Source organism: Thamnophis elegans, chromosome 10 (assembly GCF_009769535.1).
Source record: "Thamnophis elegans isolate rThaEle1 chromosome 10, rThaEle1.pri, whole genome shotgun sequence".
Taxonomy (NCBI): Eukaryota; Metazoa; Chordata; class Lepidosauria; order Squamata; family Colubridae; genus Thamnophis; species Thamnophis elegans.
Genome location: NC_045550.1, coordinates 49,726,769 through 49,754,459, shown reverse-complemented (window position 1 = coordinate 49,754,459; position 27,691 = coordinate 49,726,769). Strand labels below are relative to the sequence as shown.

The window sequence follows — 27,691 nt, the reverse complement described above, 5'->3', positions numbered from 1 at the left end:
GAATCTTTCTTGGCACTTGGTTCATATCTACCTGCTTTTCTTATAGCAGAGTGTCAAATATTTCCTCAGGATATAAAAGGAAGCCGGAAAATATGCTGTCATCTTCAGCACTAACATAAACCCCATTCCAATCCCTTGTGACTTCTAGCCATACTTGGTCCCCTACATTTAACTTCAGAATGGTAAGGAAGGAAGCCTGGTCTATCTCTTGGCCATAGAGTGTCTCCCGACTTCTGATCATCTTCTTGTTCTGACAGACAATACTGATGCGGGCAGGACGTCCTCGTATCGTCATATGATAGGAGAAGATATAAGCCCCAGCAATGCTGCAATTAAATTTCCCTGTCAATGGATTATAGTGTTCCTGGTCGTTGTACAGTATCTTGTCAAACTTAATAGGCAGGTTTGGGGGCGGGAAAGGTTTGGATAGGCCAACACTAAATGCTGATCTGGGGAGAGTTGGGGTCTCCCCTTTTGGACCTTTGGGGCCTCTTGCACCTTTTTTACCAGGAGCTCCTCGGGTTCCTTTGAAACCGAGACTTCCTTTCACCCCTGGAGGCCCCATCAAACCAATTGGACCTTGGTCTCCTTTGTCACCCCTAATTCCAGGTCCCCCTTTTTCTCCCTTTTGCCCATCCTCCCCATGCCCACCTTCCACTCCTATGTCTCCTTTAATGCCCTTTTCTCCTTTTGGCCCAATGTCACCCTTCTCACCTCTTTCTCCTTTTTCCCCTGGATCCCCCAAATAGCCCTTTTCACCAATGTCCCCCTTTTCTCCTTTTTCCCCATTTTCCCCATCAACCCCTGGTAACCCCAGTTCTCCCATGTCTCCTTTCTCTCCTTTGGTGCCATTCTCACAATTTTCCCCCTTGGAGCCCTTTTGTCCTTTGACTCCAGGAAGGCCATGGTTTCCTTTATCTCCTTTAAATCCAACTTCTCCTAGAAGTATTAAAGACAGAAGGAAAAGGTTAGAAGGAAAAACATCAAGCAACAGTGGGCTCCAGTTCATGCATCAGCTCTAAATTGCCAGGTCCCTTATTCTTATAGAAATGGCATTTGCCCCTTCTCATCACCACAATGACTAGAGTCCGTCCCTTTCACAAAGCATGTAGAAGAAGAATACTATGTAGATATGGGCATAAGGCATGCAAGTATACAAGTATATCTGTGAAGAAATTATTGGTTGGAATGGGTGTGTGTTGGAGCCAGGTAGTCCTCCAATATGGGAAGGAGCCCAATGTCTTAATAATTGCCTGGAATACATTTAAATATGACATATTTCTGTGCAAATTTAAAGTGCATATGTCAGGCAAGCACCAGAATACAGAAAAGGCCTTTTTAAAGTAATTAATACATACCCAGCCCTATGAGAAAAATACTATCCACCCATCGTGTTGATAATAATAATAAGAGTGATAATGGATAATCTCATAATAATGGTACTTCATTAAAATTTTCCAAAGGCATTTAGAGTTGAAGATAATAAAAGTAGGTTTCTTTCCAGTGGCTCTCAGCCAGCCATCATTATGCTGAAATAACTCTAATCAGAATATGCTGTCTCAAAAAGCTGTTATAAGTCACTTTATGTGGAAATGGCTATGATAATTCATTTTAGAGGGGAGAGAAGGAGAGAGGGAGGGAGGGAGGGAGAGAGGGGGGAGGGAGAGAGAGAGGGAGAGATTGACCAACCTAGGGCCACAAAGAAAGAGAACCTCATACCTCATAGATACTTTACTTCAGTGGTGGGTTACGACTGGTACGCCGAGGTACTGGCGTACCAGTGCATCCCAGGATCACTGGACATCATTCCGGTATGGTGATCTGGAGGGCCCGCCCACCACCCACCATCTTTACCTGTATTTGAGCTCTTCAGGGCTTCCGCACGCGCGGACAGAACATACGGCGCCTATGCAATGCTCTACCAAGCAGCTGGAGCATCACAGAGGTATCGTGGAGCATCGCAGATGATAAATATGCATGCACGTGCTGTGCACGTGTGCACGCATGCTACACATGTTCATGTGGTGGACACCAGGTCCCGTTGCACCATACCAGTTGCACCGGAATCCAGAACCCACCACTGCTTTACTTCCTTGTTTTTGCTCAGATTTTATGAAACATACCTGGGTCTCCGGGTCTGCCCGGATATCCTGGGGTGCCATTTGCTCCTTGATCACCATGTTCTCCTTTATCTCCTATGACATTGTTCCAAAAAAATATATTAACTGTTAATGCACATTCACCATCTCAGGGCTGACATTTTTAAAAATAATTTCTCAAAGTCAAACCCAAAACAAAAGTTGAGTTCTTCTGAATGGGCCCCCTCAATGCTACCACTTCCTCCTCCTTATCATCCTCACCCTCATCTAGGAGGTACTACAAGAAAGCTCATATAGGTCTTTGTTTTGCAGAGATAGGACATTTTGGAAATATACCTTCATTTTAACTTTCTGCTCTTGAAAAATAATCAAGAAATAATGGCTGCCAATTTGCTTCTGAATCCAATTCAAGGTATTGGTTATCACCTTTAAAGCTTTTGATGGCATGGGTCCATCACCCCAAAAGAGGATGTTCCTCTTTTGTTTCCTGTCAGAGGAGCCAAGGGTAGCTTTACTTTTAAGTCGACCCTGCTTCTTAGTTGTTCTTGTCTTCTGGCAGCTCTGTGCATGCGCGCACTGGGAACAGGCTCCAGCTGTTCTTCTGCTTCACTGCTGTCTAACTCCCTCTCTGCCTCTGATGCAGAACCCTCATCTGAGCTTTCTTCAACCCCCAGGACTGGCCATGTTCCTCCCCAACCTCCCCATTGTCTGACTCTGCTACTAGCTCCACTGGCCGCTGGTGGGCTACAACAGGTGGTTGTTTTAAAAATTTTAATATTGTTCTTACCTTTGTTTCCTTTGAATCCTTTTGATCCTTGTAATCCAGGAGTTCCTGGTACACCGGAACGGCCTTTTTCTCCTACTTCTCCTTTAAGTCCTATTTTTTTTAAAAAAGGAAAGTACATTATTTGAAAATATTCATATGTCACAATGTCTTTAGTACTGTTATTTAGTTTTGCTATTGTTAGGAATATAATCTAACGGTTGGGTTGGCAATATATAAATCATATAGCAATGTTGCACCTGTTTCTTTAAATTATACTGTAAAATGTGATTGGTGGCTGTTTTCCTCAATTGGCCATAAGAGGGAGCCAGAATGACTGTTAGCTCTCTGTTTGTTAGATGCAGAGCTGATCTGATCTGAGTGTTTTGGAAGCTGGCTGTTAGAAAGTGCTGTGACTATTGTAAGTTTTGCAACTGCTAGCAAACTTTGAGTACCAGACTGTTTGTATGATTATGAATTATGTTATTTGGATTATCCCTTAACTGAAAGACATTGATGACTGACTGTCTTATCCGTGTATGACTGTTTGATGGATTCTGATACCTCTATTTCCACGAAAGTAAAAGCCTATTTAAAGTGCAATGTCTCTGTATGCTGGTTTGAGTGTTCTCCAACACAACTCTCACAACGCTTCTCTGAATGCACTCGCTCTCCCAACGGGGAGCTTACCTAACAGCTATCCTAAGTCTTGGAATTCTTTTTCTATATTGTTATTACTACAGATAGTCCTTGACTTACAGCCATTCATTTAGTGATCATCTGAAGTTACAATAGCAGTGGAAGAAAATTACATCACCCTTTTTCACACTTTAGGACCATTGCAGCATCCCCATGGCCCCACATGATCAAACTTCATACATTTGGCCACTGGTTCATATTTAGGACAGTTGCATTGTCCCAGGGTCATGGGATCGCCTTTTGTGAACTACTGATAAGCAAAATGAAGGGGGAATCCAGATTCACTTAACAGCCATGTTACTAGATGGACAAATACAGTGATTCACTTAACAGCGGTGGCAAGAAAGGTCTCAGAATGGGGCAAAATTCATTTAACAACTGTCTGGCTTAGCAATAGAAATTTGGAGCTCCATTTGATTGTAAGTCAAGGACTACCTGTACTACTACTGTTATTTGCTACCTATAGAATAGGAAGGCTGCCTTTGAAAGTAATTATTATGTGTTACTGTTGTTGAAAATCAACAACAAACTTTCAAAGCTGATAGGCTTTTCACCATGAAAAATAGATAAAACTGCTCAAATTAAAGAGTTGCAAAGTGAGTTTTGTTGTGTTTTTGAATAGTCCCCCACCTTATCCACTGTTATGCTCAGTGGTGGGATTAAAAAAAAAATTCTACTGGTTCTGTGAGCGTGGCTTGGTGGGCATGGCGTGGTTTGGTGGGCGTGGCTTGGTGGGTGTGACAGGGAAAGGTTACTGCAAAATCCCCATTCCCTCCCCACCACACTAACCTGCTTTCTAGTTCTCCTGTTCAGGGCAACAAAAGAAGATCAGCTGAAAGGCTGGGAGGCAGCGGAGGCAGGGCCAGCCTATTTGCTGGTTCTCTGAACTACTCAAAATTTCCGCTTCCGGTTCTCCAGAACCTGTCAGAACTGGCTGAATACCACTTCTGGTTATGCTGCTTCTTCCAACCATCCATCCTAGAACCTACACAGAGGTCTAAAACAGATTCATACCTATACCTGCTGCCAAAGAAGACAGTTGATCCATATCTTACTAATCCTGTAGATGTATTATGGTATTTCATATTCATGTTGGTTTAGATTTTCCTTGAAAAGAACCTAACAACAGACTGCTTTTCCAATCTAAATAAAGATTGATTTTATACTAGTTTAGGGCCTTCTGATTCTGCATGGACATCCTGGCTGTCTCTGGCAGCTTCCCAAAAGAATGGAGTCTTTTACTTGGACTTCCATGGTAGCTCAAAAAATATATGTTTGAGTTAAGGAGTGGTAATAGAGTAGGAGGCTGCATCTTTTTGCTCTTCTATAACCTCTCCTTAAACTCAAACTTGTTGGTATCCATCCAGGTGTGTGTGTGTGCAGGGAGGGTTTTGCCTGCCTGAAACACACACACACACACACACACAGGGATGGAGAAACATCGTACCAGAAACATCTTTCCGGCCTAAACGGTCAGGACTCATTATGCAGCCTCATGAACTATGTGAGCCAGCTACTCCCACACCTGCCCCTTCTCCCCCCCTATGCCATGCAGCTTGTAACTTTCGATTCCCCGTCTCCCCTCCCTCTGCTAGGTTGTAACTTTCTATTCCCCCTTTGCCCACCCTTTGCCATGATGTGATTTTCTATTGGTTTATTTGTAGAATGCTGTGAACTTTTCATTAGTTTACTTGTATCATATGCCTTCTGATACGCTTCTTTTGATGACGCTGTAACTAACTTTTCGAATAAAAGAGACCTTCGATGTTCATTTGAAGCTCGCTCATCCCAAGGAATTCTGCCTGGTGTTTTCCTTTCAATTCGGCCAAGGACACATGAGCGGCCCTCCAGTGTGGCAACAACGCCGCACAAACTAGTATTGAAAAGAGTCGCAGTGGCACAGTGGTTAAAGTGCAGTACTGCAGGCTACTTCTGCAGACTTCTGGCCGCCTGCAATTTGGCAGATCTAATCTCGCCAGGCTCAAGGTTGACTCAGCCTTCCATCCTTCCAGGGTGGGTAAAATGAAGACCCAGATTGTTGGGCGGGGGGGATATGCTGATGCTTAGAGAGGGCCGCAAAAGCACTATGAGGCAGTATATACAGTAAGTCTAAGTGCTATTGCTATTGTCCTGAGCATGCATGACTTACGTGCAAGCTCAGAAAAAGTCATAGCAGCTTTAAGAAACAGTCATGCGATAAGACTCCTATGCTGGATATGAAACACCTTTGCTTGGCCTGAATATAGCACATTTTTATATTAGACCAGTGTCCAATCGAATCAAGCATTCTAGATGATATCATAACCAATCAGGATGCATTCGGAAAGAAAGTTCATCAATGAATCAAAAGTTGAGCATCCACTTCTACCATTGCTTCCCATCAACTGATATTTAAGGCAATATGCTTTTAGTGCACTCGCTAAGGCTAGCAGCTGCTAACAATCTGTTTCTCTTATCCAATTTACCATATCTAAATTAGTAGGTCATTACTACATTTGAAAGGGACATCTTTAAACTTGAAAGTGAGAAATTCCACAAGTAAACAGTTGCTTTTTATGCTGGTTTAGGACTGTAGCAAAGGTTTGGGTTGGGTTGGGTTGGGTTGGGTTGGGTTGCTTTTCTCTACCTGGCAATCCTGTTTCTCCAGGTTCCCCTTTCTCCCCTGGAGATAAGGCACAACAATCACAGCAGTTAAAAAAGAAGTCCGAAGAGTCCAGAGTAAAGTTTTCAAATGGGAAGAGCGTCGTGGATGTCCTGGAGGCATAGTGTGGTGTAGACAATTCTGTTGTGACGTCGTTCTTTTCAGGTATTTCTGTGAGGAGGCTGTCTTCTGTAGGGGCCTCATGAGAAGCATCTGGATTCTTGGTGGTTTCCATCTCAATAGCTTTTATTTTAGTAAACTTTGGAAATGGGGTGCTTTTTCCCTCAATAGCAAGATCAGCAATTGTCATTAATAGGAAGGTGCAGGACCAAATCAGACACCACATTTTTGCAGCTGTAGGAACAAGTAATGCAACAGTATAACATAATGTAAATATTTATAGTTACTTCTTAAGTTGTTAAGAAAAATATTAAAAGAAAGGGCAATAAGGGCGATTCTTTTTGTTACAATGTACAAGTCAGCATCCCTGGTCTGCAAAATCGAGCTAAGCTATGGTAAAATATCTCATTTAAATCTGAAAGTGTATTTCCAATAAAAATCATTTTGTGCATGGGGGCAATTCCCCAATTTTCTTGTCTTTAATTTGCATTTTAGTGTGTACGGTCTTTCAAATTCTTTATTTTTTACATCTTTTGATGAAATAACCAGCTAAGATACACATGCCGCATATCCAATTTCCAACTTAGAATGAAATTTAGGAGGGACTCATATTACACCAATGATGTATGCCAAGCCATTCCAACTAATTAAAACTGTACCTGTTCTCTTCTTTAGGTACATGCTTCATATATCTCTAATAATGTCACATACTTAAGCAGATGGCTATAAACAGTTAAAACAATACCACCGTATTGACATCTCACTTGATTACTCATCTTTCTTTTTCATGCTCTTATGGAATTACTCTTCCATAAGGTGATGAATAGCATAATCACTAACTACCAAGTATGTTGACTTCATTTTCAGCATTATTTTTAACCTGGTGCATTTTTCCTCTGATAAGAATCCCAGTCTATGGGCCGCCCTCATTTCAGCTGTTACCGCGGCATTTTGTCAATTGGACTTGTCTTCCTCAAAGCAAAGAATCAAAATCCTAACAACTTTTTGACACACTCAGAGCAATAAATCCAGGACTGCCTTTGACACCCATATTACATGTCAAACTTATGTTCACTATTGAACAGAAAGAAATAGAGAAGTGTTAATCCTTCCAAAATTTATGTTGCTGTTTCTGTTGCTAAATGCAATAGTTGTTAAATTTTACCTGATTTTATGACCTTTCTCACTACAGTTGTTAAGTGAATCACCGCAGTTGTTAAGTTAGAAACACAATTGTTAAGTGACTCTGGCTTTCCCATTGACTTTGCTTGTCAGAAGTTCACACGAGATAATCACATGACCCTGGGACACTACAACTGCATTAAAAAAAATGCCAGTTGCCAAGCATCTAAAGTCTGATCACGTGACCAGAGGGATGCTGCAACAATTGTAAATGTGAAAAATGGTCGTAGGTCATTTTTTTTCAGTGCTATTTAACTTCAAACAGTCACTAAATAAACTGCTGTAAGTTGAGAACCACCTGTATATGGAAAGAAAATATAGAACCAGTACAGCAAATGGTGAAATGAATGAAACTGAGATTACTCTTGAAGATGTGTAATCTTGTATTTTGGGGTATCAACCAACGGTCACCAACTCTTACCTCTGGCCTTTATCTATTCGATGGAATGGTGGTGTTCATACATTGAGATATGATTGGACTCTCCATGTAATCAAAACATCTATTTCACAAGCTCCATAATTGCATAGAAAATCATTATTGTAAGGAAGCATAATCAGGCTGAGAATAAGTGCCAAATGACCACAAGAGAAAATTGGTTTGGCGGTAGACATTAATAGATTTGTCTGTATCTGTATCACACTAGTATAGAATATGCCCAAGGTAAGTTTATAAGGCAAACCTAACTTTAAGTGAGTTGTCCATGTCACAGAAAAGACTAGTTGTAGTCTTGAGTAACAAGACTGTATATTCTTACATAAAACCAAACTTTAAGGGGTCTCCAAACTTGACAACTTTAAGTCTTGTGGACTTCCCCGTGTCCTGGCTGGGGACTTCTGGGAATTGAAGTCCACAAGCCTTAAAGTTGTCAGGTTTGGAGACCCCAGCACTAAAAGATAACAGACCCTCTAGGCAGAAAAAAAAAAAAAAGCAAGGATGGCTTGAGAAGGTTGGAAGACTTCAAATCCCATTCTATTTGGGGATGTGGATGCAATAATACTCACTACCCTTCATAATGTATCCTCTTAGATGATCCTCTTTGGTGACAAGAATTCCTATATCAATTCCTATACCAACACAGTCATAAAAGTAAAGGTACCCCTCTTACAGATGAGCTTGTCATTCTCAACTGGCTACCTGAGAGACCGCTTCCTGCCACTTACCTCCCAACGACCAATAAGATCGCACAGGTTGGGCATCCTCCGGGTGCCGTCGACCAGAAAATGCCGGCTGGCGGCTCCCCGGGGGAGGGCCTTCTCTGTAGCTGCGCCGGCCCTGTGGAACGATCTACTCATGGAGATCTGGACCCTTACCACTCTCCCGGCCTTCCGTAAAGCCACCAAGACCTGGCTGTTCCGGCAGGCCTGGGGCTGTTGATCAATATCCAGCCCCACTTAGACAGAATGGATGGTGTGTAATTTTAATAATTGTATCTTTTACCTTAAATTTTTTAATGCTTTTTATCTTGCCTGTAAGCCGCCCAGAGTCGGAGTGGGCGGTATACAAATATTATTAAATTGAAATTGAAATTGACTCTAGGAGGTGGTTCTCATCTCCATTTCAAAGCCAAAGAGCTAGCACTGTCCGAAAACATCTCCATGGTCATGGACTGATGGCATGACTAAACACTGTTACTTCCCACCAAAGGTGATTCCTATTTTTTCTACTTGCATTTTTACATGCTAGGTTGGCAGAAGCTCGGACAAGTAACAGGAGCTCACTCCATTATGTGGTGCTAGGGATTCAAACCGCCAAACTGCTGACTTTTCTGATCGACAAGCTCAGCGTCTTAGCCATTGAGCCATTGTGTCCCTTGGGACACTTTTAGGGACAGCTAAATGGACACTTTTATCAAAACAATATTCTTCTGTATCATGGATCTCAAACAGACTTTCCATATCTTTGCTTTAAGATTAAAACTGGATGGAGAAATCCACAGATTTTTGCAAGGAAACCATTTCATATCTTATCTCAGAAAAGGCATCTATGATATAATAATCTGTCCAAATGTTTTTTCTCAAAAGTAGAGTGAAAATATTTCTCCTATGCAAGATCAAATACAAAAATCCAACCATTATCTACTGGAGATGAAAATGTTGTTTAATATTACTAATAACAACTTTTTAAAACTTTATGGATGAGTGGCAGCTTGTTCTTCTGCTATATAAGCCTGAGTGAAAAGGAACATTTTAAGAGCCTGAAAAAAAATGTCAAAGTCGTTCATTCAGAGCGCTACAGAGCTAAATAAGTCTGAGATGATTTCATAATGGCTATCAAGTCAAGCGCAGTTACACACATTAAAAGGTTTTAATACAAAGCAAATTTAGATGCTTATAACTCAATGCAATAGAAAGACATTTCTTTGGACTATATAACTTATTCTGCATGTTCATAAGATTTCATATAGATTTGCTTATTACAAGAAAGGTGTTGTGAGACCAAATCAAATAACTAGCATATTGCTTCATGAGCTTTCCAGAGGACTTTCCCTTGGTTAACTAAAACAAAGTATCAAAATGTAGTTTTGCACAGCCAATAGACAACACATTTAGGTGGCAACATATCATTGGGGAATGTTTCTTTCAAAATCACTTCCAAAGTAAAGATTTAGTAAAACTCATTTGGCTTCACTGCACCTGTGACTGGGGACTCCTCATTCAAATGAAATGCAGTGTACACTTCCATCTGGAACAATCTAGAGAAGAAATGCATGCTTTGTTTTAAATCTTTCTTTCGGAGGCTTCCAAATTCATTCTGCCTTGAGCTCAGGGGTGAAATGCTACCAATTCAGACCGGTTCGCCTGAACTGGTAGTAAAAATGCTACTGGTTTGCGTGAACTGGTAGTAAAAAAAATGAAATGAAAATGAATTTTCCAACGATCAGCTGTAACTCGCAATTTATAATCTAAATCACGTGGCAGAGCTGATTCCCTTCTCCTTGCTGTTCGCTTACCTTTGCAGGCACTTGGTAGCAGGCTCCCCCCATCCACCCAAACATCATCACATCCATTTTTGACGCTCTGCGCATGCACAGGAAGTTCTGTGCATGCGTAGAGGTGGCACAAATGCATGCGTGCGCGCATACTCACATTGCTACCGAACCGGTAGCAAAGGTAAGTGGATTTCACCCCTGCTTGAGCTGCCTTAAGCAGCCTAGCTATATACTCCAAATGTAGTCAAAATGTCCATTTGAAGCCACTCGCGTTATCAGTGAAAATGAATTTGAACTGTATGGGAGGGGATGATGTCCACTGCTCCTGTTGTCAGAAAGATGGAGTCTTATATCTATACTGTCCTATGTACAGATGACGTCTTCATATTACAGGTAGTTCTTGACTTACGACCACAATTAATCCCCAAATGTCTGTTGTTAAGTGAAACATTTATTAAGTGAGTTTAGCTTCATTTTATGACCTTTCTTGCCATAGTTGTTAAGTGAATCATTGCAGTTGATAAGTTAGTAACATAGTTAAGTGAGTCTGTCTTCCCCATTGATTTTGCTTGTCAAAAGGTTGCAAACGGTGATCACATGACCTTGGGACACAGGAAGGAAGGAAGGAAGGAAGGAAGGAGGGAGGGAAGGAAGGAAGGAAGGAAGGAACTTAAAGTTGTTAAGACAATCTTCCCAAAAGGGAAAATTAGGGGGGGGGGATTTCAAGCACATATAAAAATCCTACATAATACTCAGCTTCTCCCATAGACAAATGATTATCTTTCTCACATAACCACACGAAGAAGAAGAGGTTCACAAAAATTAGAAGAACTGAAAAGAAAGAGAGTGGGGGGGGATGTAAAACGAGACAGAGATCAGCCAAGGGGAAAGGGAGAATTATACAAAAGCAAAGAGAAGGAGAAAAAGGTAACCATTCTGCTTGAGTGTTTAAATCACAGTATGTAAAGCTCAGTGTCCAAGTAGTAGTGACCATCTCCTCACATTTATAAAACTGCAGAATACCATTAGTGAATTTCCATTTGATTCAAATATAGTATGACTGAAAGCAATCGGAAGCTTTTGCTGCAGGGCAATAGTAGCCTGACTATATTTGGATCCAGTGCTACATGATTTGCCTAAATAACATATCACTAATTCTGTTCTTTTCTGGTGCTGTTATCTTGGGGGGCGGGGAATGTCTTTGCGTGCGGGTGTTTTTAATGTATTTGAATTTAGGAGCAAAACAGTCATTTTTACTTCGCTATCATCAGAGGGAGACGGAGGTATGACTAGTTCCTTCAGAGAGTACAGAGAGTACACCAACAGGGTAAGAGATCTGTGTTGCCAAAAAAAACAACACCCTGATAATAAGACACCAACCTCAGGATCTCCAGCCTTAAGGCCAGCCAAGAGACAAACAAGAGAGAGGTTGTTTCAAAGACGCTGTCAGTGGGTTCAAACAAGATGTGAAGGGTTATGTGGTCAGTCTCCTATTCAGGTCTGCTCTGGTATGTTCTACTCCAAACAACTATAGACAATCTGTTGCATTGTAAGAGTTCCATAACTCAAACAATTAGCAAGGTAATGGCCTGTGGGCTTTACTGAAGCAGAACACCAATAGAAACACTCAGGAAGGAAACTTCGGATAGACTTGTGTTTGCCAAAGTTTAACCTCTGGTAAACAGAACTGAGCAGCAGGAGTGGCAATACATGATTAACAGTGGGAAAGGAGAAGCTTAAAGCACTGACAGTACTTTATGAAAAGAAGTTTATAACAAAGACATATAAAAATTAAAACATTTCACACTTCCCCTGGCCTGGCTCTTCACTTTCCCAAGGGACATATGCCACATAGTTTGAGACATATACAGTTCGTCTGCCTGGAATCCACACTGTATATCAGACATTCCTAGAATTGAGCGAATCCAGAGGTATTTCATGAGAAGAGCACTCTACTTCTCTGCTCACAATAGAATACCTTATGCCTCCAGGCTTGAAATTTTGGGCTTGGACAACCTAGAACTATGTTCCCTACAGTCTGACCTAAGTGTAATACACAAAATTGTCTGCTACCATGTCCTACCTGTCAATGACTATTTCAGCTGCAACTGCAATAATAGGCAAATAATAGATACAAACTCAAAGTAAACCGCTCCAAACTCGATTGCAGAAAATATGACTTCAGCAACAAAGTGGTCAATGCCTGGAAAATACTACCTGGCACTGTTGTTACATCCTCAAACCCCCATAACTTTAACCTTAAACTATCTAGCGTGGACTTCACCCCATTCCTAAGAGGTCTGCATGCATAAGCGCACCAGCATGCCTACCATCCCTGTCCTACTGTCCCCATTTATTTGTACCCATTACCTGTGTTCATGTCCATGTTTATACTTCTACCTGTTACCTCGTACATGTTTGACTAAATAAATAAATAAATAAATAAATAAATAAATAAATAAATAAATATAAATAAATAAATAAATAAACCTTGCTGTAAATGAAGTGATATTTTTGGGAAAGAGCATCTCTGTATCCTTACTTGGCTGTTGTTTTATAGCATCAGTATTTAATTGTGCAGCTTATTACATGATGGCTAAGCATGATTTATCCCATTCATATAAGATCAATATGTATTTATGATTAAAAACATAAATTGTTCTTAATCATGCACACATCTATACTATTAGCTGAATGAGGGCATTGATGCAATTTCCACAGCTCCCACACAGCCATAGACTTTCAGTAGTAATGCTCGTTCAACAAACAGGAACTTGCTTGGAAAGCCATTGCCAGTCAAAGTTAGAACTTGTAATTAGATAATCAGCAGCCAGATGGAGTACAGGATACCTTCCTCTATTCATAATGAACAGCTTTTCCAGAGAAGATCTACAATTTGTTTCATTGATTTCCTTTATGAAATAGATTGCTTTATATACTAATATGTATACTTTAAGGCCTGGAGGAGCGTTGTCCATGGGATCGCGATGACTTCACAACTAACAACAGCAAATGTATACTTTATATTTATATTGAATCCTCTATTCAATGGTATCAATCCTAGAGAAGATACCTTCCTGATGCATTGGGCAACAACTCCCACAATCTCTGTCAAAAACTGTCTATTTAGAATTTTTGGGAGTGTCAATACCAGGAAAATTTCTCTATTACTCTCAAAGCAACATTCTTTTACTTTAAAACTCCATTCTGAAGAATTACAAATTCTACCTAGATTTTGTAGAATTACAGAATTTACCTGAGCTTCCAGCATTTTGTGGTTTTTAATAAATTGTAACCCTTAATGCTTCCATTCAAAACTTTGTAAATATGAAGCTAACTTATTCTGAGTCCAAAAATTGGTCTATGTACCAGCATGTGAGCTCTTTCAACCAAAGATATTGGAATGTCCTTTATCAAAGGCGGCCTGCCACATGTACTTTCTGAAACCAATGGGATAATATCATAACTAAAGCTATGAAAAATCACATCAAATACCTGTACAATTAGCACAGAAGCCCCCAGGGCTGTGTGCTCTCTCCACTTCTCTTTTCTATATATATATCAATGACTGCATCTCAAACGTTCCATCTGTTAAACTATTGAAGTTTGCAGATGATACAACAGTGATTGGTCTCATTTGAAACAACAATGAAACCGCATACAGATGGGAGGTTGAGCAACTAGCTTCATGGTGTAATCGGAACAATCTGAAACTGAACACACTCAAAACTGTAGAAATGATGGTCTACACTTTAGGAGAAACCCTACTATCTACCAACACTACCACCTCTTACAATACTAGACAACAAAGTATCAACAGTAGAGACCTTCAAATGTTTAGGTTCTATCATATCTCAAGACCTAAAATGAACACCTAACATCAAAAACGTCATCAAAAAATGATGTTCTTTCTGGGCCAACTCAGGAAGCTCAAACTGCCGAAGGATCTGCTGATACAGAGGAATTATTGAGTCTGTCATTTGCACCTGTATAACTATCTATTTGGTTCTGCAACCCAACAAGACAGACACAGGCTTCAGAGGATAATCAGAACTGCAGAAAAAAACATTTACTGCCAACCTGCCTTTCATTGAGGACTGTACACTGCATGAGTCAAAAAGAGGCCAGTGAAATATTTACAGACCCCTCACATCCTGGACATAAATTGTTTCAACTCCTACTCTCAAAATGACGCTATAGAGAACTGCACACCAAGACAACTAGACATAAGAACAACTAGACAACTAGACACAAGTTTTTTCCCAAATGCCATCACTTTGCTAAACAAATAATTCCCTCACCCATGTCAAACCATTCACTCAGGCTGCATTACTATTACTATTAGTCTTCTCATCGTTCCTATCAACCATCTCCTCCCACTTATGACTGCAGAACTGTAACTTTGTTGCTTGTATCCTTATGATTTATATTGATATTGATTGTTTCTGATTGCTTATTTGTACCCTATGACTATCATTAAGTGTTGTATCTTATGATTCTTGATGTCTGTATATTGTCTTTTTATGTACACTGAGAGCATATGCACCAAAGACAAATTCGTTGTGTGTCCAATCACACTTGGCCAATAAGGAATTCTAAAACCTTAGAGATGAATATTTATGGCAATAGATCTGTCCAGATGAATATCTACAGATAGTTAGAATGTATATCTCTTACTAAACATGGGAACTCCATAACAAACAGAAATGACTATTTTATCATCTTCAAAAAATAAGTATTGCCACATTTCAAAATCATATGGGATTCTGACCACATTTTAATTTAAAACTACGCAAGCAGACTATTTATTTCTTTGTTTATATCCTTCCCTTATTATTTTTGCAAATAATTCAAGGGGCTGAAAATAAAATAAAAGCGTGACTGAATCTATATATCTGGAATTAAATTCTGGATTTCAGTCTTTGATTTTATAACTGAAGAGCTGCTCAAATTAATGATATATAATTGTAATGAATGCATTCCATTCAGATTGAACAAATTATTCTTGCTTTCTGCTTCTTCCCTTTACTTCCTTTTCTTAGCGACATCTCCTCTGCATGTCCAAGTAGGACCTGGAAGATCTCTTGTTTGATATTTAACTGCTACAAATTAATGCAAAGAATAGTAAGTTAGATGTCTGGTGTTGATATAAACAGCTTCCTATCTTCCTAACTCATTGATATCTGGAGTGATCCGTTTTCTATTTTTTCATCTCATGTTTATTTTTCTCGGTCCCTTGATACATTCTGTATAAAATACTGTATTACTTTTACTGCATTGCACTTGAAGTGTTTAGTGAAAACAAATGGCCCAAAATATTCTAAATAAAATATTAAGCATCTATCCTTCACAAACACATTTTATTAAAATGCCTAACTATTATTATATTCCCCATATATATATTTGCTTAGCTTCAGAAATTTCTTTTTCATTCTGGTTTAATATGGATATTAAAGGGGATTGGAGAACGCCATTGTTGTGTTTGTCTTCAACACAAAATTTATCAGGATTGTTGTTTGTTTATTTTTTACTTCGTTCTGACAACCTCCATCTTGAATTTTTCCAGAAAAAAATGGAAAATTATCTTTTTGCAATCATTCAAGTGGGTTTTTTTTGCATAGTTGCTTTGGTGAATTGGCTTCAATTGACAGCAACATCAGAAGACCCAATATTTTTTTCATTTTAAAAAATAATTTTTAAAAAAGGTCATTATTTCTTACCTTAGGAATATTCTTATCAGGAATAGTCACTCTGTAGAGCACATTGGAGTACCCAGTCTTAATCTTCAGTGGGTAGTGGGTTATTTTTTTTTCTTTTATTACTTTAGTAATGGCCAATGAGGGAATGTAGAAAACAAAGAAGAACTGGGATTGGTGACTTTTTCAGAAAGTGTGACACTGAAATTGGAGAAAATGTAAATTCAGTGCCCTTCACAGATCTGAGTCATTTGATAGGTTTCTTCGGTCAGGTACTTGAGAGATGAGGGGATTTCAAATAAGCAATTGTGATTCTTTAAAAAACATGTTAGATTTAGATATGACTTTTCCTCAAAAATCTTCATGTGTTCTACAGCATCTTTCTTCACAAGCTTATCTCTATGACAACACTATAGCATACGTTTGATTAGAAAGAAATGACTATGTGAACTTAGAATCAGTGACTGCATGAATATTGATGTCTGTAATCCTAAATTTTACAAAGTAAAATACCCATCAATTTGAATTCAGTTCCTAGTTAATTCATGAGTACATCCTTACTGTTTTCTTGGGAAATAGTTATTTTTCCATTGCCTTTTTCTGGGATATTTTTACCCCTTGGATTTCCTTATAGCTTGTCATATGAGTATGAACTAGGCTTGGCTTAACTTCAGATTCCAAACAATGCCACCCAGATGCTGCTATCTTAATTAATGATTTGTCCACCATTCACAAGACCAGTTATCTGGCTTGAATTTAGTATAGTAACATTTTTTTATTTCTTCCCATTAAATACTAAAGTTGATGAATCCAGACATTTCCTGTTTACCCTAGGGAAGATGTGCATATTTCTACTTATTCGGCTTAAGTACATAATGCAGGTAAGTAATTCACAGGAATTGGGTCATTTCAACTTCATTAATCTATTCATGCATGAATTCACTTTATGTTTTGTCACATAAAATGCAATAATCATTTTAAAGCTGAAAAATGTGACCAAAACAATTGACAAAAATACATCAAATGGAATGTATTGCCATCAGATGTGGTGATGGTCAATAACTTAGACAGTTTTAAGAAGAACTGGAGAAATTCATGGGAAAACAAGTTACCAGAGTGATAACTATTTTCAAATAGAAATCTAAAGGAAAAAAAGTTGAAGTGGAACTATTATTTTGACCCATCATTTAGATTTTCATCATTTTATTTTACTGGGTGGGCAGCATTCAAATATGTTATCCATTACTCACCTAGAGCTGGAAAGGGCATAATTTTGGGAAATTCTAAACATTTTATGTACATTGCCATAAATTGCTACAATTCATTTTAATATGTCTATTCTTCGTTTCCTCAGCAGAGCTTAGGAATAGGTATGTGATTCCTTTGTTCTCATTATATAATCTTTTTAGAAATGTTAATTTCAATTAAACTGAAAGGCAGGAATTTTTGGTTGTCAAACCTATGCCTATATTATCATAACCCAGTTCTCCAATCACTATACCATACTGTCTCTCATAGCTTTGGGACAATCTGTTTTCACACTATTGGATGGAAAACAATCAAAACGTTCGTCCCTGATATATGACCCAACTGTTTTGTTGTCATCTTAATCTTATTCTAATTTTTGCTGCCCTAGTTCTCTGAATTTGTGTTTTGGCCTGTGTGCAATTTTAAAGGTCACCTACTTCAGCATATTTGCTGGAACCACTATTCAGGTTAAAGAATTTTCATTATTTTTCTTACAGAACATTTGATAAAAATAGAATAAGAATAAGAATAGAATTCTTAGTAGTGAATAAGAATGAATAATGAATAAAACTAGAATAATAGAATTAGAAATATTCTTTATTTATTTTCTCTTATCAGCAAACACATATTTATTCATCTGTAGTCCTTGAGTACATTTACTCTTTTCCTGAATCAGTTCCAGATTTACCCAACACCGTGACACTGAATTGTTTTTGGGGCTGAATTGCCATTTTTGCAATTTATTTCAAATCAAAGTAATAACGGAGCTGATTATGCCATTGTGAGACTTTGATTTTCCTTCACTGTGTCTCCTAGCTCCTGGGCAGAAGCAAATCCTCATTCAGCATCTGCTGTGACCTACAGTAACTGTACTAGAGAAAGATATAGTTAACATGATCAGGAAACTGAATTCCATCCATTTAGTCCATTTCGAACCAGTTTTTCCATCAGTTGCATTAAAACCTTCCTTGGTTTATATAAGCAGTGGGCACACAGCGCTTTCCCAACCCTACCACCTACTCTGTCAGGGTTCCAACCAGTGCCCTAACGCAATCTGGCAATAAAAAATTGAGTCTTTTATTAGGAGCACCATGTCAGCGTTAACTAGGTGAAGCTAACTCTGACTTCACCCCCTTCATACCTTGCCTGTAACCCTGTTTCCCCCTCCTCCCCAAAGTGTGTTACCTGGTCACATTCCCCAACAAGGTAATTTCGTGGACTGCATAAGTCACTCCCTTCCAGGTATTGCTGGTATCCACGGAGATGGCCTTGACTTGCTCAGCCAGAATTTATCTTGTTATGACTGAGAAGTAAATTCTTTGGTGCAGCTGCAAGGCACGATTTCCCATTCCCCTGCCTATGGCAATTTGGGAGCAGGTCAAGGAAGCTTCACGAGTTGACAGAGTATGGTCTATATACCAAGACTACAGCCATTACTGCCCATTCTTCCAATGACTGGGACTACAGAAACATATGCCAGTATCATATTAACCATATTTACCATTATAAAAAGTTTGGAAGTATAAAAGACACAGTTTCCTTTTAAAAAATGAAATTGGTTGTGATGCTTGACTAAAAGAAAATATTTTTAAGCGGGAGTAGGAGATTATGGTTAAATCAGAATAGATGTGGAAGGGACTGATGTCTTCTAGTCCAACCCGCTACTCAGATCATTTCAGACAAGTGACTGTCCAGTCTCCTCTTTAAAACCTCCAGTGATGAAGCACCTACAACTTCTGAAGGCAAGCTTTTACACTGGTTAATTGTTCTCACTGTTTGGAAGTTTCTCCTTACTTCCATGCTGCTTTTCTCCTTGATTAGTTTCCATCCACTGTTTCTTGTCCTTCCTTATGATCCTTTGGAAAATAAGTTGATCTCCTCCTCTTTATGGAAATTTCTCAAATACTGGAATACTGCTATCATGTCACCCCTAGTTTTTCTTTTCTTTAGACTGGACATAATTATTTAATAAGAATTTGCAAGTAAAAAGGTAGCAATGATAGTACAATATCTTAAATTCAGAAAATTTAATATATTGGAACACATTTATATCATTATGTTTCTTTGCATTTATTATTATGTCCATTATACATTTATTAATAACTATCTTTAATGAGTATTTTGATAACTTAGAGTACATGATCCCATACAATTTGAAAGGTATTAGAATGAAGTGTCATATTTTGGATTTTTTTAATAAAGAAAAAAATGTTTCCTAGAATTTTTCAACAAAATCACAACTAATCATATTTAACTCTTAAGCAAATCAATATCTTCATTTTTTTTATTTATACATTATAACCATTTCCCCATAGTAGCTCTGGTATACATAATTCTTCTCTTTTATTTTGACAACATTTTGGTGAGAAACAGTAGGCTAAGAGATGGAAACAAGACTGAGGATGCCTGGTGAATAATATGGAAAACTGGATATTTGAACCTTGGGTTGCTTTTTTTTTACTCTGGTCTAAATCACTGACCACTAATTGATTCTTTACTTGTTCTTCAAAGCATAGAGACTATAGGCTAATCAGAAAACTTTAGGCTATTAAACTCTTGTCCATTAAAATGTCTATAAAGCTGTTGTCAATTAAAAACTAAAAGATTTATCATTTAGTTGAAGAACTAGAACATTGAAGAACTAGAAATCTAGTACAGTACTATACAGTATCAATAACTTTATTTTAGAGTTTCTAGTGGTAGCCACTGGCCAATCATGTATGAACTTGAAAACAGCATTAAGGGCCTGGTTAGCAGTTGTATAGAACTACCCGCCATGTAAACTAAACTAAGATTTAAAAAAACCCAAAGAAAGTAATGACAAACTAGTTGTGCATTGTTTGGAGACATATATGGGAAATTATTCCTGGTGTCCACAAAGTCAGGTTTGATTTTTTTTAAAAAAAATATTAAGTTAATTATAAGAACTTGCTACTAGCACAATCAATTTTAGGAATGCATTTGAAAATAGAGGAAAATGAGAAAATACCATCAGTATCATAAATAGGAATAAATGCAATTGGAGACACAAAGTCTATTGATTTAAAATCTATTGAGTTGGACATTGGGTCCAACTTTAAGTGATGGATATTGTATTTCCATTAATATTAATGTTTCCTTTCTTTTATTAATCAGGGTATAGCAAAAAACCTGAAAATACTGAATCAGAACTTTCATCAGCCACTAGGCTATTTTGAGAGGCATTCAAAATTTGAAGCCAAATTTCATCATCTTCAGAAAGTTGAACCAACATTGACCCAGAGACCTGACTAATGTCACGTGGGGACTGTCTTACACCAGACACTTGTTGAATTTGTTGGCCATTATGAAAAAGTGCAGCCTTCAGTGATTTGCTAGAAATGCTGAGATGATAACTAAAATAATAGGTACCTCCAGTGGTGGCTGTAAATCTGCCAGATTCTGCATGAAACCCATCGTTTTCATTCAGAAAAACTTTATCAAATCTCACTGGAGATCCTGGCAGTGGGAAACTTCTCCTTTTCTGAAGACCAGCTGAAAATGCAGTGGGTTCAACTGCTTTGCAGTTCCCTTTTTGCCCTTTTTCTCCTTTTTGGCCTCGAAGACCAGGCATTCCTTGGATTCCAGATGAACCTGTTTTTCCTTGTCTTCCTGGATCGCCTTTGAGACCAAGAGGCCCTTGAGATCCCGGTGACCCTGCTAAGCCTTTTGCTCCTTTTCTACCCATAAGACCTCTTTCTCCTTTCTCTCCAGGATTCCCTTTCAGTCCAAGGTCACCTTTTGAACCCAATTCGCCATTTTCTCCTTTGTCTCCTTTCAGCCCCTGAAAGCCTCTGGGGCCACGATCTCCAACCTTGCCTTTCTCACCTCTTTGACAAGGAGAATTATTAGACCAATCATGTACTTCTGTCTGACCATTAAGTAATTTGGAACTGGAATCCCCCCTTTCTGCCATTAGCTCTTGTCCAACGCCTGTCAAATGTTGTAGTTGTCCTTTTCTTCTATCTAGTGTTGCAATATCTAGAACCAAAGACAAGAACACATTCATCCATTATCAAAGACATTGAAAGAAATAACTTAATCAAGGATGGAAAAAATCAAACAGAGAGTTCATCAGGCTACTTTAACGTATATAGTACTGGCTGGATGGCATATGCCACTTTCATCTTTGGAGAGAAAGGAATAGCATAAATTTCTCAGAAGTAATTATCTAGAAATGTCACTGTTGATAGGACCAATCCTACCATATGCATAACGGCAGCAAAGAGCAAAGCTATTCCATTTCACAGAAATTATGAGACTATATGAGCTATTAACCTTTTGACCATAAGGAAAATGGTGACATTCCTAAAATATTTTGGGGGATTTTTGGGGGAAGAGAAATTCAATGGCAAACAGTGTGGAAACACCAAGATCTAATACAATCTAGAAGAAAGCTAATGTTGGTTTACTTATATTCAAAATTCTACTGAATTCTGTATTAGGAAGATCAAACAAGTTATCTGGTCAAATCTTTCCATGCTTATCATTTTTGATTGGTTTGAAGTATGCAAGGGATGCAAAATTGATTCTTCCATGATGGAAACACGAATAAGCTTAGAGGAAAGAGAAGAATATTGAGAATTAACTAGTGGTTAAAGCAACAAGCTAGAAAGTGAGAGAGGATGATTTCTAATCCTTCCTAAGTCATTAAAGAAGGGTTGATGATTTGGGGCCAGTCTCTCTCTCTCTCTCTCTCTCTCTATCTATCTATCTATCTATCTATCTATCTCCCTCTCTGCTTCCCTCCCTCTCCCTCTCCCTCCCTCCCCTTCCTTCCCCTCACCTCACCACCTCAACTCACAGGATAATTACTGTGGGGAAAATAGAGCAGGAGTTCACTGCCTTGAATTATTTATAAAAATAATAAAGGCAGGATTAAAAAAAATTAATGTCACAGTTGGGCGGAATTGATGAAATAAGATTTTTAAAAGGAAAAGGTGAGATACCTAAAGTACAAAGGTAATCTCTAAATCATTAAGTGGTAGAAACAAAAATGGACAGAAAAGTAAAGAAGGAAATAATGAAAAGTATGGCTCAAAAGTAGATTGATTATGCTTCCTTTCCTTTTCCTTATCTTCTTTCCTTTCTTTACATTCTTTCTGCACTGTGCATGACACTTCTTACTCCAAAGGGAAACGAAATAATGATTATGGTAAAATGGAATATTACTCCACAGTACCCAGCAGATTTTTCTAATGATGTTCCAGTATTTCTCCATCTTCTGCCAACAGCAACTAGCCATCTGGAATGTAAATTGTCAAAAGAAGATAATGGGAAGTCAGCCATGCATTTGGGTTGCATTGATTATTTGGTTCTATACTCTTCACTTTAGTCTTTTTGAATGTTTTTACCTCTGAACCTATGGAAACATCAAAATACTTCTTTGTTAGAATCCATTCAGTGCAATAAATTGTACCAGCTGTTGGCCATAATCACTGGAAATTTTGAATGTGAAATCCATGACATCTGAAAAGCATCAGTTTAGGGGAAAACATGCAGCCCAGCTAGTTTACTTAGGTCATCTCACCTTATTTTATTATAAAGTTTTAAATACTATACAAAGTTCACTATTTGAATTTCAAGAGCAATGTATGTAAATCGGCAAACAGTAGATGATCCTCTCAAAATCAAATTTGATTTAATCTGGGGAGGGTAGAGATGCTTTCATTTTGTTTATCATATTATTTCTGTCAGTTTTTTTAAAACTTTGCTAGCTTTATCTGCCCAGGATTTCTTGTGTGGCCATACTGAGAATTTGAGGGTATGTTTGACATTGTGAACATAAATAATTCATAACTGACCAGTTTTGTTAGATCTCATAATTGTCCTCAATATCCAACATTATAATTTCTGAACATTTTAGGGAACAATTTCTTATCTTCTCAGTTTATTCCTGCTAAACTTCTAAGGAATCCCATGGCTTCCCAGAATACATTCAAAATGTATTTACTTTTGATTGCCTGAGACTATAGTTACTTCAAGCCAAATCAAGCTGTGTTTGCAGATAGATCCTGGGGTAAACAGAATGTTGGATTTTTTTATATATTGTTGCAAACAATATATAACCAAAGCACTAACGGATTATGAGAATTATCCCACAGTGCTGTGGGTCAGACATGTGATCCAAGAGCTGCGCACAAGAGGATAAACGCAACCCACAGATTAGTAGACATTAGCACAGATTCAGAGTTTTGAACCCTGGTGATTTGCCCACCGCAAGGAACACAATTTGTTCATTTACCATTCCTGGATATCTTTTTACTTCATTGCCCAGAGAATTTGGATTTGGAGGATTTTCAGTATGATACTGATCCGGTTGTTTTTAATTAGGGAAATCAATGAATGGTCTTCATTTTAAAAAAAAAAAAAGAAGTTGTTTTCAAAAAACCCCGAAGGCATTAAGTGATAAAATTACCTGCTTTTTAAATTTGTTACCTTGATCTCTCTTTTGTCCTTCTGCTCCTGGAATTTTACAAAAGCAGGGCTTCTCTGGGTCACTGCCATTTCCCTTTGGTGTATCTAAGACAGCAAGAGCTAAGAAGCCATCAAATGTAATGCCTTTGTTAGTTCCAGCAAATGGCATGCGTGTACTACCACTGTTCTCATCTCCAGAATCACCTTTTCCAGGAAAGGCCTGTCCCGTGTTTGCAGCTGTGAACAGCTTGAAAGCCATCTGTTGTTTGGATCCGGCAGTCGTGGCTGCTGGTTCTGGAAGGTTCTTATTTACCCCACCACCCGCTCCGTTAAAGGAAGAGGTTGCCAGTGATGTTATGACAATCTGGGAACTTGCTTGACTCCCACCATCTGTGACTGGCTCAATTTCATTTCTCTCTGGGTCCTGACCAGAGGGAACAGTGAAGGCTTGTTTAGGAGCTTCGGTTTCAATCATGCCGTTGAGTGACTCCATTGTGAACAGCTGGTAGGGAGAAAAGCTCAGGATGGCTGTCATACTCACAAGACCCCAAGAAACGATAGACAGCAAAATTTGAATCAGAAGGAAGGACAGCATGCCTGGAATTGCAAAAATAGAAAAGCTGCAGCGAAGGTTGTTTGTGTGTGTGAATTAACTAAGTTGCAAAAAAAAAAACAACCAGGGATTTTGAGCAATGCTGATTCATAGAAGTGCATGAAGCACAGTCGCTTTGGGCTAAGAAAACTCATGATAGAAAAATATCAATGTGTCAAGCTTAGAGCTGAAATCATCACTGTCTTCCACAGCCATGAAGATCACACACAGTCAAGGGAGGGATGCAGCCAGGGGCTCCAGCCAAGCCTTCAGAATTCAATTCTGGCCATTGTTTGCTGCAAAGAAACCATGCTCCCTTAGAGAGGCCTAGGCAATTGCCAGAATGGCATGAGAATAGGGCAGAACCACAGGCAGAAGACCTGGGTGCAATATGGACCCTTGGGTATACAAAGAAACTCTCTTTCCAGATATCTATTGATCATCATGTTTTTTCAAGCCAGTAGCTTCCTAGTAGTACTGCTTCGCCATTCCGAGACCATCCTAGGCTGCATTTCTGCTGTCCTTCTGCCCCCAAGAACCACTTGTACATATACAAAACCAGAACAAGTCTGCTCTCTCAAATACAGCCATCAACTCTTGATGACTAATATTGGGAAGGAGGCAATTGAGAGATTTGCTTTGGGACCAAGAGGCCTCTGGAACCCCTGTTAATTTATACAGCAACATTATTGTGAAGTGTAACAAGAATCACGCCTTTCAAACAAAATACAACTCCATTTAGAGTACATTGTAAGAATTGAGAGTTTATTAGACATGAATTACTAAAATCAGTATGCGGAGTCATAACTGACACACCAGCAGATGTGGATATGGGGCTTCTCATCACTGAGATCACTTGTACCTCAAGTTATAGACTTTACTAAAGGATAAACCACCAGTGATACATCTGCTTCTTTGATGGGAATGCTACCTTACCCCTTATCTATTTTCCCAATTTCCCTGATCAGAGAACCCCCTATCCATAGTACTTCTATCTTATCTGGATTTCGTTTCAATTTACTGATTGCCATCCATTTCATTACAGCCTCCAGTATACTGCCAAGCAGTTGCTCAGCTTCTCCTAACTCAGGTAAAAAGAAGGTATAATGTTGAGTATCATCCAGAACTCTAAATATCTTAATGATAGAATAACAGAATAACAGAGTTGGAAGGAACCTTGGAAGTCTTCTAGTTTAATCCCCTTTTCCAATCTCTCCTTAAACACTTGCAGTGTTGGAGCATCAACAACTTCTGGAAACGAGTTGATCCACTGATTAATTCTTCTAATTGTTCTAACTATCCTTAGTTCCATGGAGTTCTCTCCTTGATTAGTTTCCATCCATTGCTTCTTGTTCTGCTTTGGAGGATAGGTTGACACTCCTCTTTCTGGCAGCCCTTTAGATATTGGAACACTACTATCATATCATCCCTAGTCCTTCGTTTCATTAAACTAGATACTGTTCTTCATATGCTTTAGCCTCCAGGCCTCCAATCATCTTTATTGCTCTTCTCTGCACTTTTTCTAACATCTCAACATGTTTTCTATAATATAGCAACCAAAACTGGATGTAATATTCCAAGTGGTCTTACTAAGGCTTTATAAAGTGTATTAAAACAAATCTGAACATGATATTATCAATAAACCATCAGGAAATGACATTGTCTCCTGCTCTCTTGGTTACTTTCTCAAAATTAGCTAGACATGGAAAGACAATAGGCAGATGGAGCTCTGACTTAATTCTGCAATGTTCTTCCATAGAAACATAATGCTGAGTTCCAATGAAAATGGGAAATAAACATAAGTATTAAATACAGAAATAAGGTTTACCTGAAAAAAAAGTCTTCAAATGTAGGAAAGACTTTTCCAGTGCATCCATGACACTAAAAAATCAAGCTGAGCTATCTTAAATACTTAAGAGTGAAAACAAAAGCACATATTTTGCACAATCAGAAATGTGAGTAAGAGGAGGAGTTAGACAGTCTGGTATAAATCATTATTTCTTAGAAAGGTTGAAGAGGACATTCAGTTTGTTCTTTGTTGTATCTTCATAAACAAAACTTGTTCTTAATAATCTCTTGTTATATATGAAATGATATGTTAGCTGTCCACCTTGGTAATTATTCCAAACCACTGTCATTTGGAAAAACAGAGGGCATTATTGGGCCGGAGGGGGGGGACTTAATTTTTAAAGGGTTCCATTCCAAAATGCGAAGCAGCCAATTTGCCCCTATCATTAAACATATTTTAAATATGTTTGAAAACAATTGGCATCTATCAATAAAGGGGCTGACAAAGAGTAGAAGAGAACTGAGCACAGAATGTTTAGTAACTTCACCTCTTCACTATGTTTAATAAAATCCACCTATTTTGTCTTCAAGGATCAATATTATAAAAAATATACCACATTGTATATGTTTCAAAGCTAGTCAGAAATCAGGATTCAAAATAGGAAAGTCCTGAAGGTCTTCTAGTCATCCAAGATATCTAGAAGACTTCCAAGATCCCTCCAACTTTATTATTCTTTGTTGTATAGTATGTTCTAAGTCCAGGGAAATAAAAAAGAAGGATAAAAACACAGAAACTCAATGGGGTGAGCTTCCTGCTGAAAAATTACAGATCTCAAAAAAGGAGAATATTTTTAACTTAGGGTACAAATGAGAGGTCCTTGCAGTGGTGGGATTCAAATAATTTAAGAACCGGTTCTCTGTCCTAATGATTTCTTCCAACAACCAGTTCACCAAACTGCTCAGAAAGTTAACAACTGGTTTTCCCAAAGTGGTGCAAACTGGCTGAATCCCACCACTGGGTCCTTGGTACTCTTTGAGCTTGCAGATGTTTTATTACTCAAACTTGGTAACATCATCAGTGCCAGTTCTGATGGAAAAGACCACTCAATTAAAGATATGTTTGAGATAATATCAATATCCCTCACTTCTACCTTTCAAATTGAGTGTGCAGATAAGACAGCATCAATATACCACAATACCCCAAACTGATAAATTTGATTCAGAAGAATACTACATTGGTCACAAAGAGATGGAGGTGGATGAATGTGGTCATGTTAAATTCCTCCTCTCTTTACAGAGAAAAAAAATCCATTAGGGTAAACATATGTTTCATGTCAAACTAAATTGCATGAATCCACATCATCTCTTAATAAGCCTGTTTCTAAGGAAGTTTTTATAAAGCAATTATACTATTGTCTCCCATGCTAGAATTATTTTATTTAATGTAGACATATTGATTACTTTTTCATCTACCCAGTCTATCTCAGTGTAATTAACC

General features: G+C 38.4%; 1 protein-coding gene across 1 annotated transcript; it reads right to left on the bottom strand.

The window, feature by feature from the left end:
- Positions 1-40: 40 nt before the first annotated feature.
- Positions 41-24,348, bottom strand: OTOL1 (otolin 1). The gene is made up of 6 exons (XM_032225705.1): positions 23,835-24,348; positions 20,529-21,377; positions 6,188-6,556; positions 2,887-2,976; positions 2,124-2,195; positions 41-939 (listed from the first exon to the last, which is right to left on the bottom strand). Exons 1-6 carry the CDS (start codon positions 24,346-24,348, stop codon positions 41-43), a joined length of 2,793 nt encoding a protein of 930 aa, XP_032081596.1.
- Positions 24,349-27,691: the final 3,343 nt, after the last annotated feature.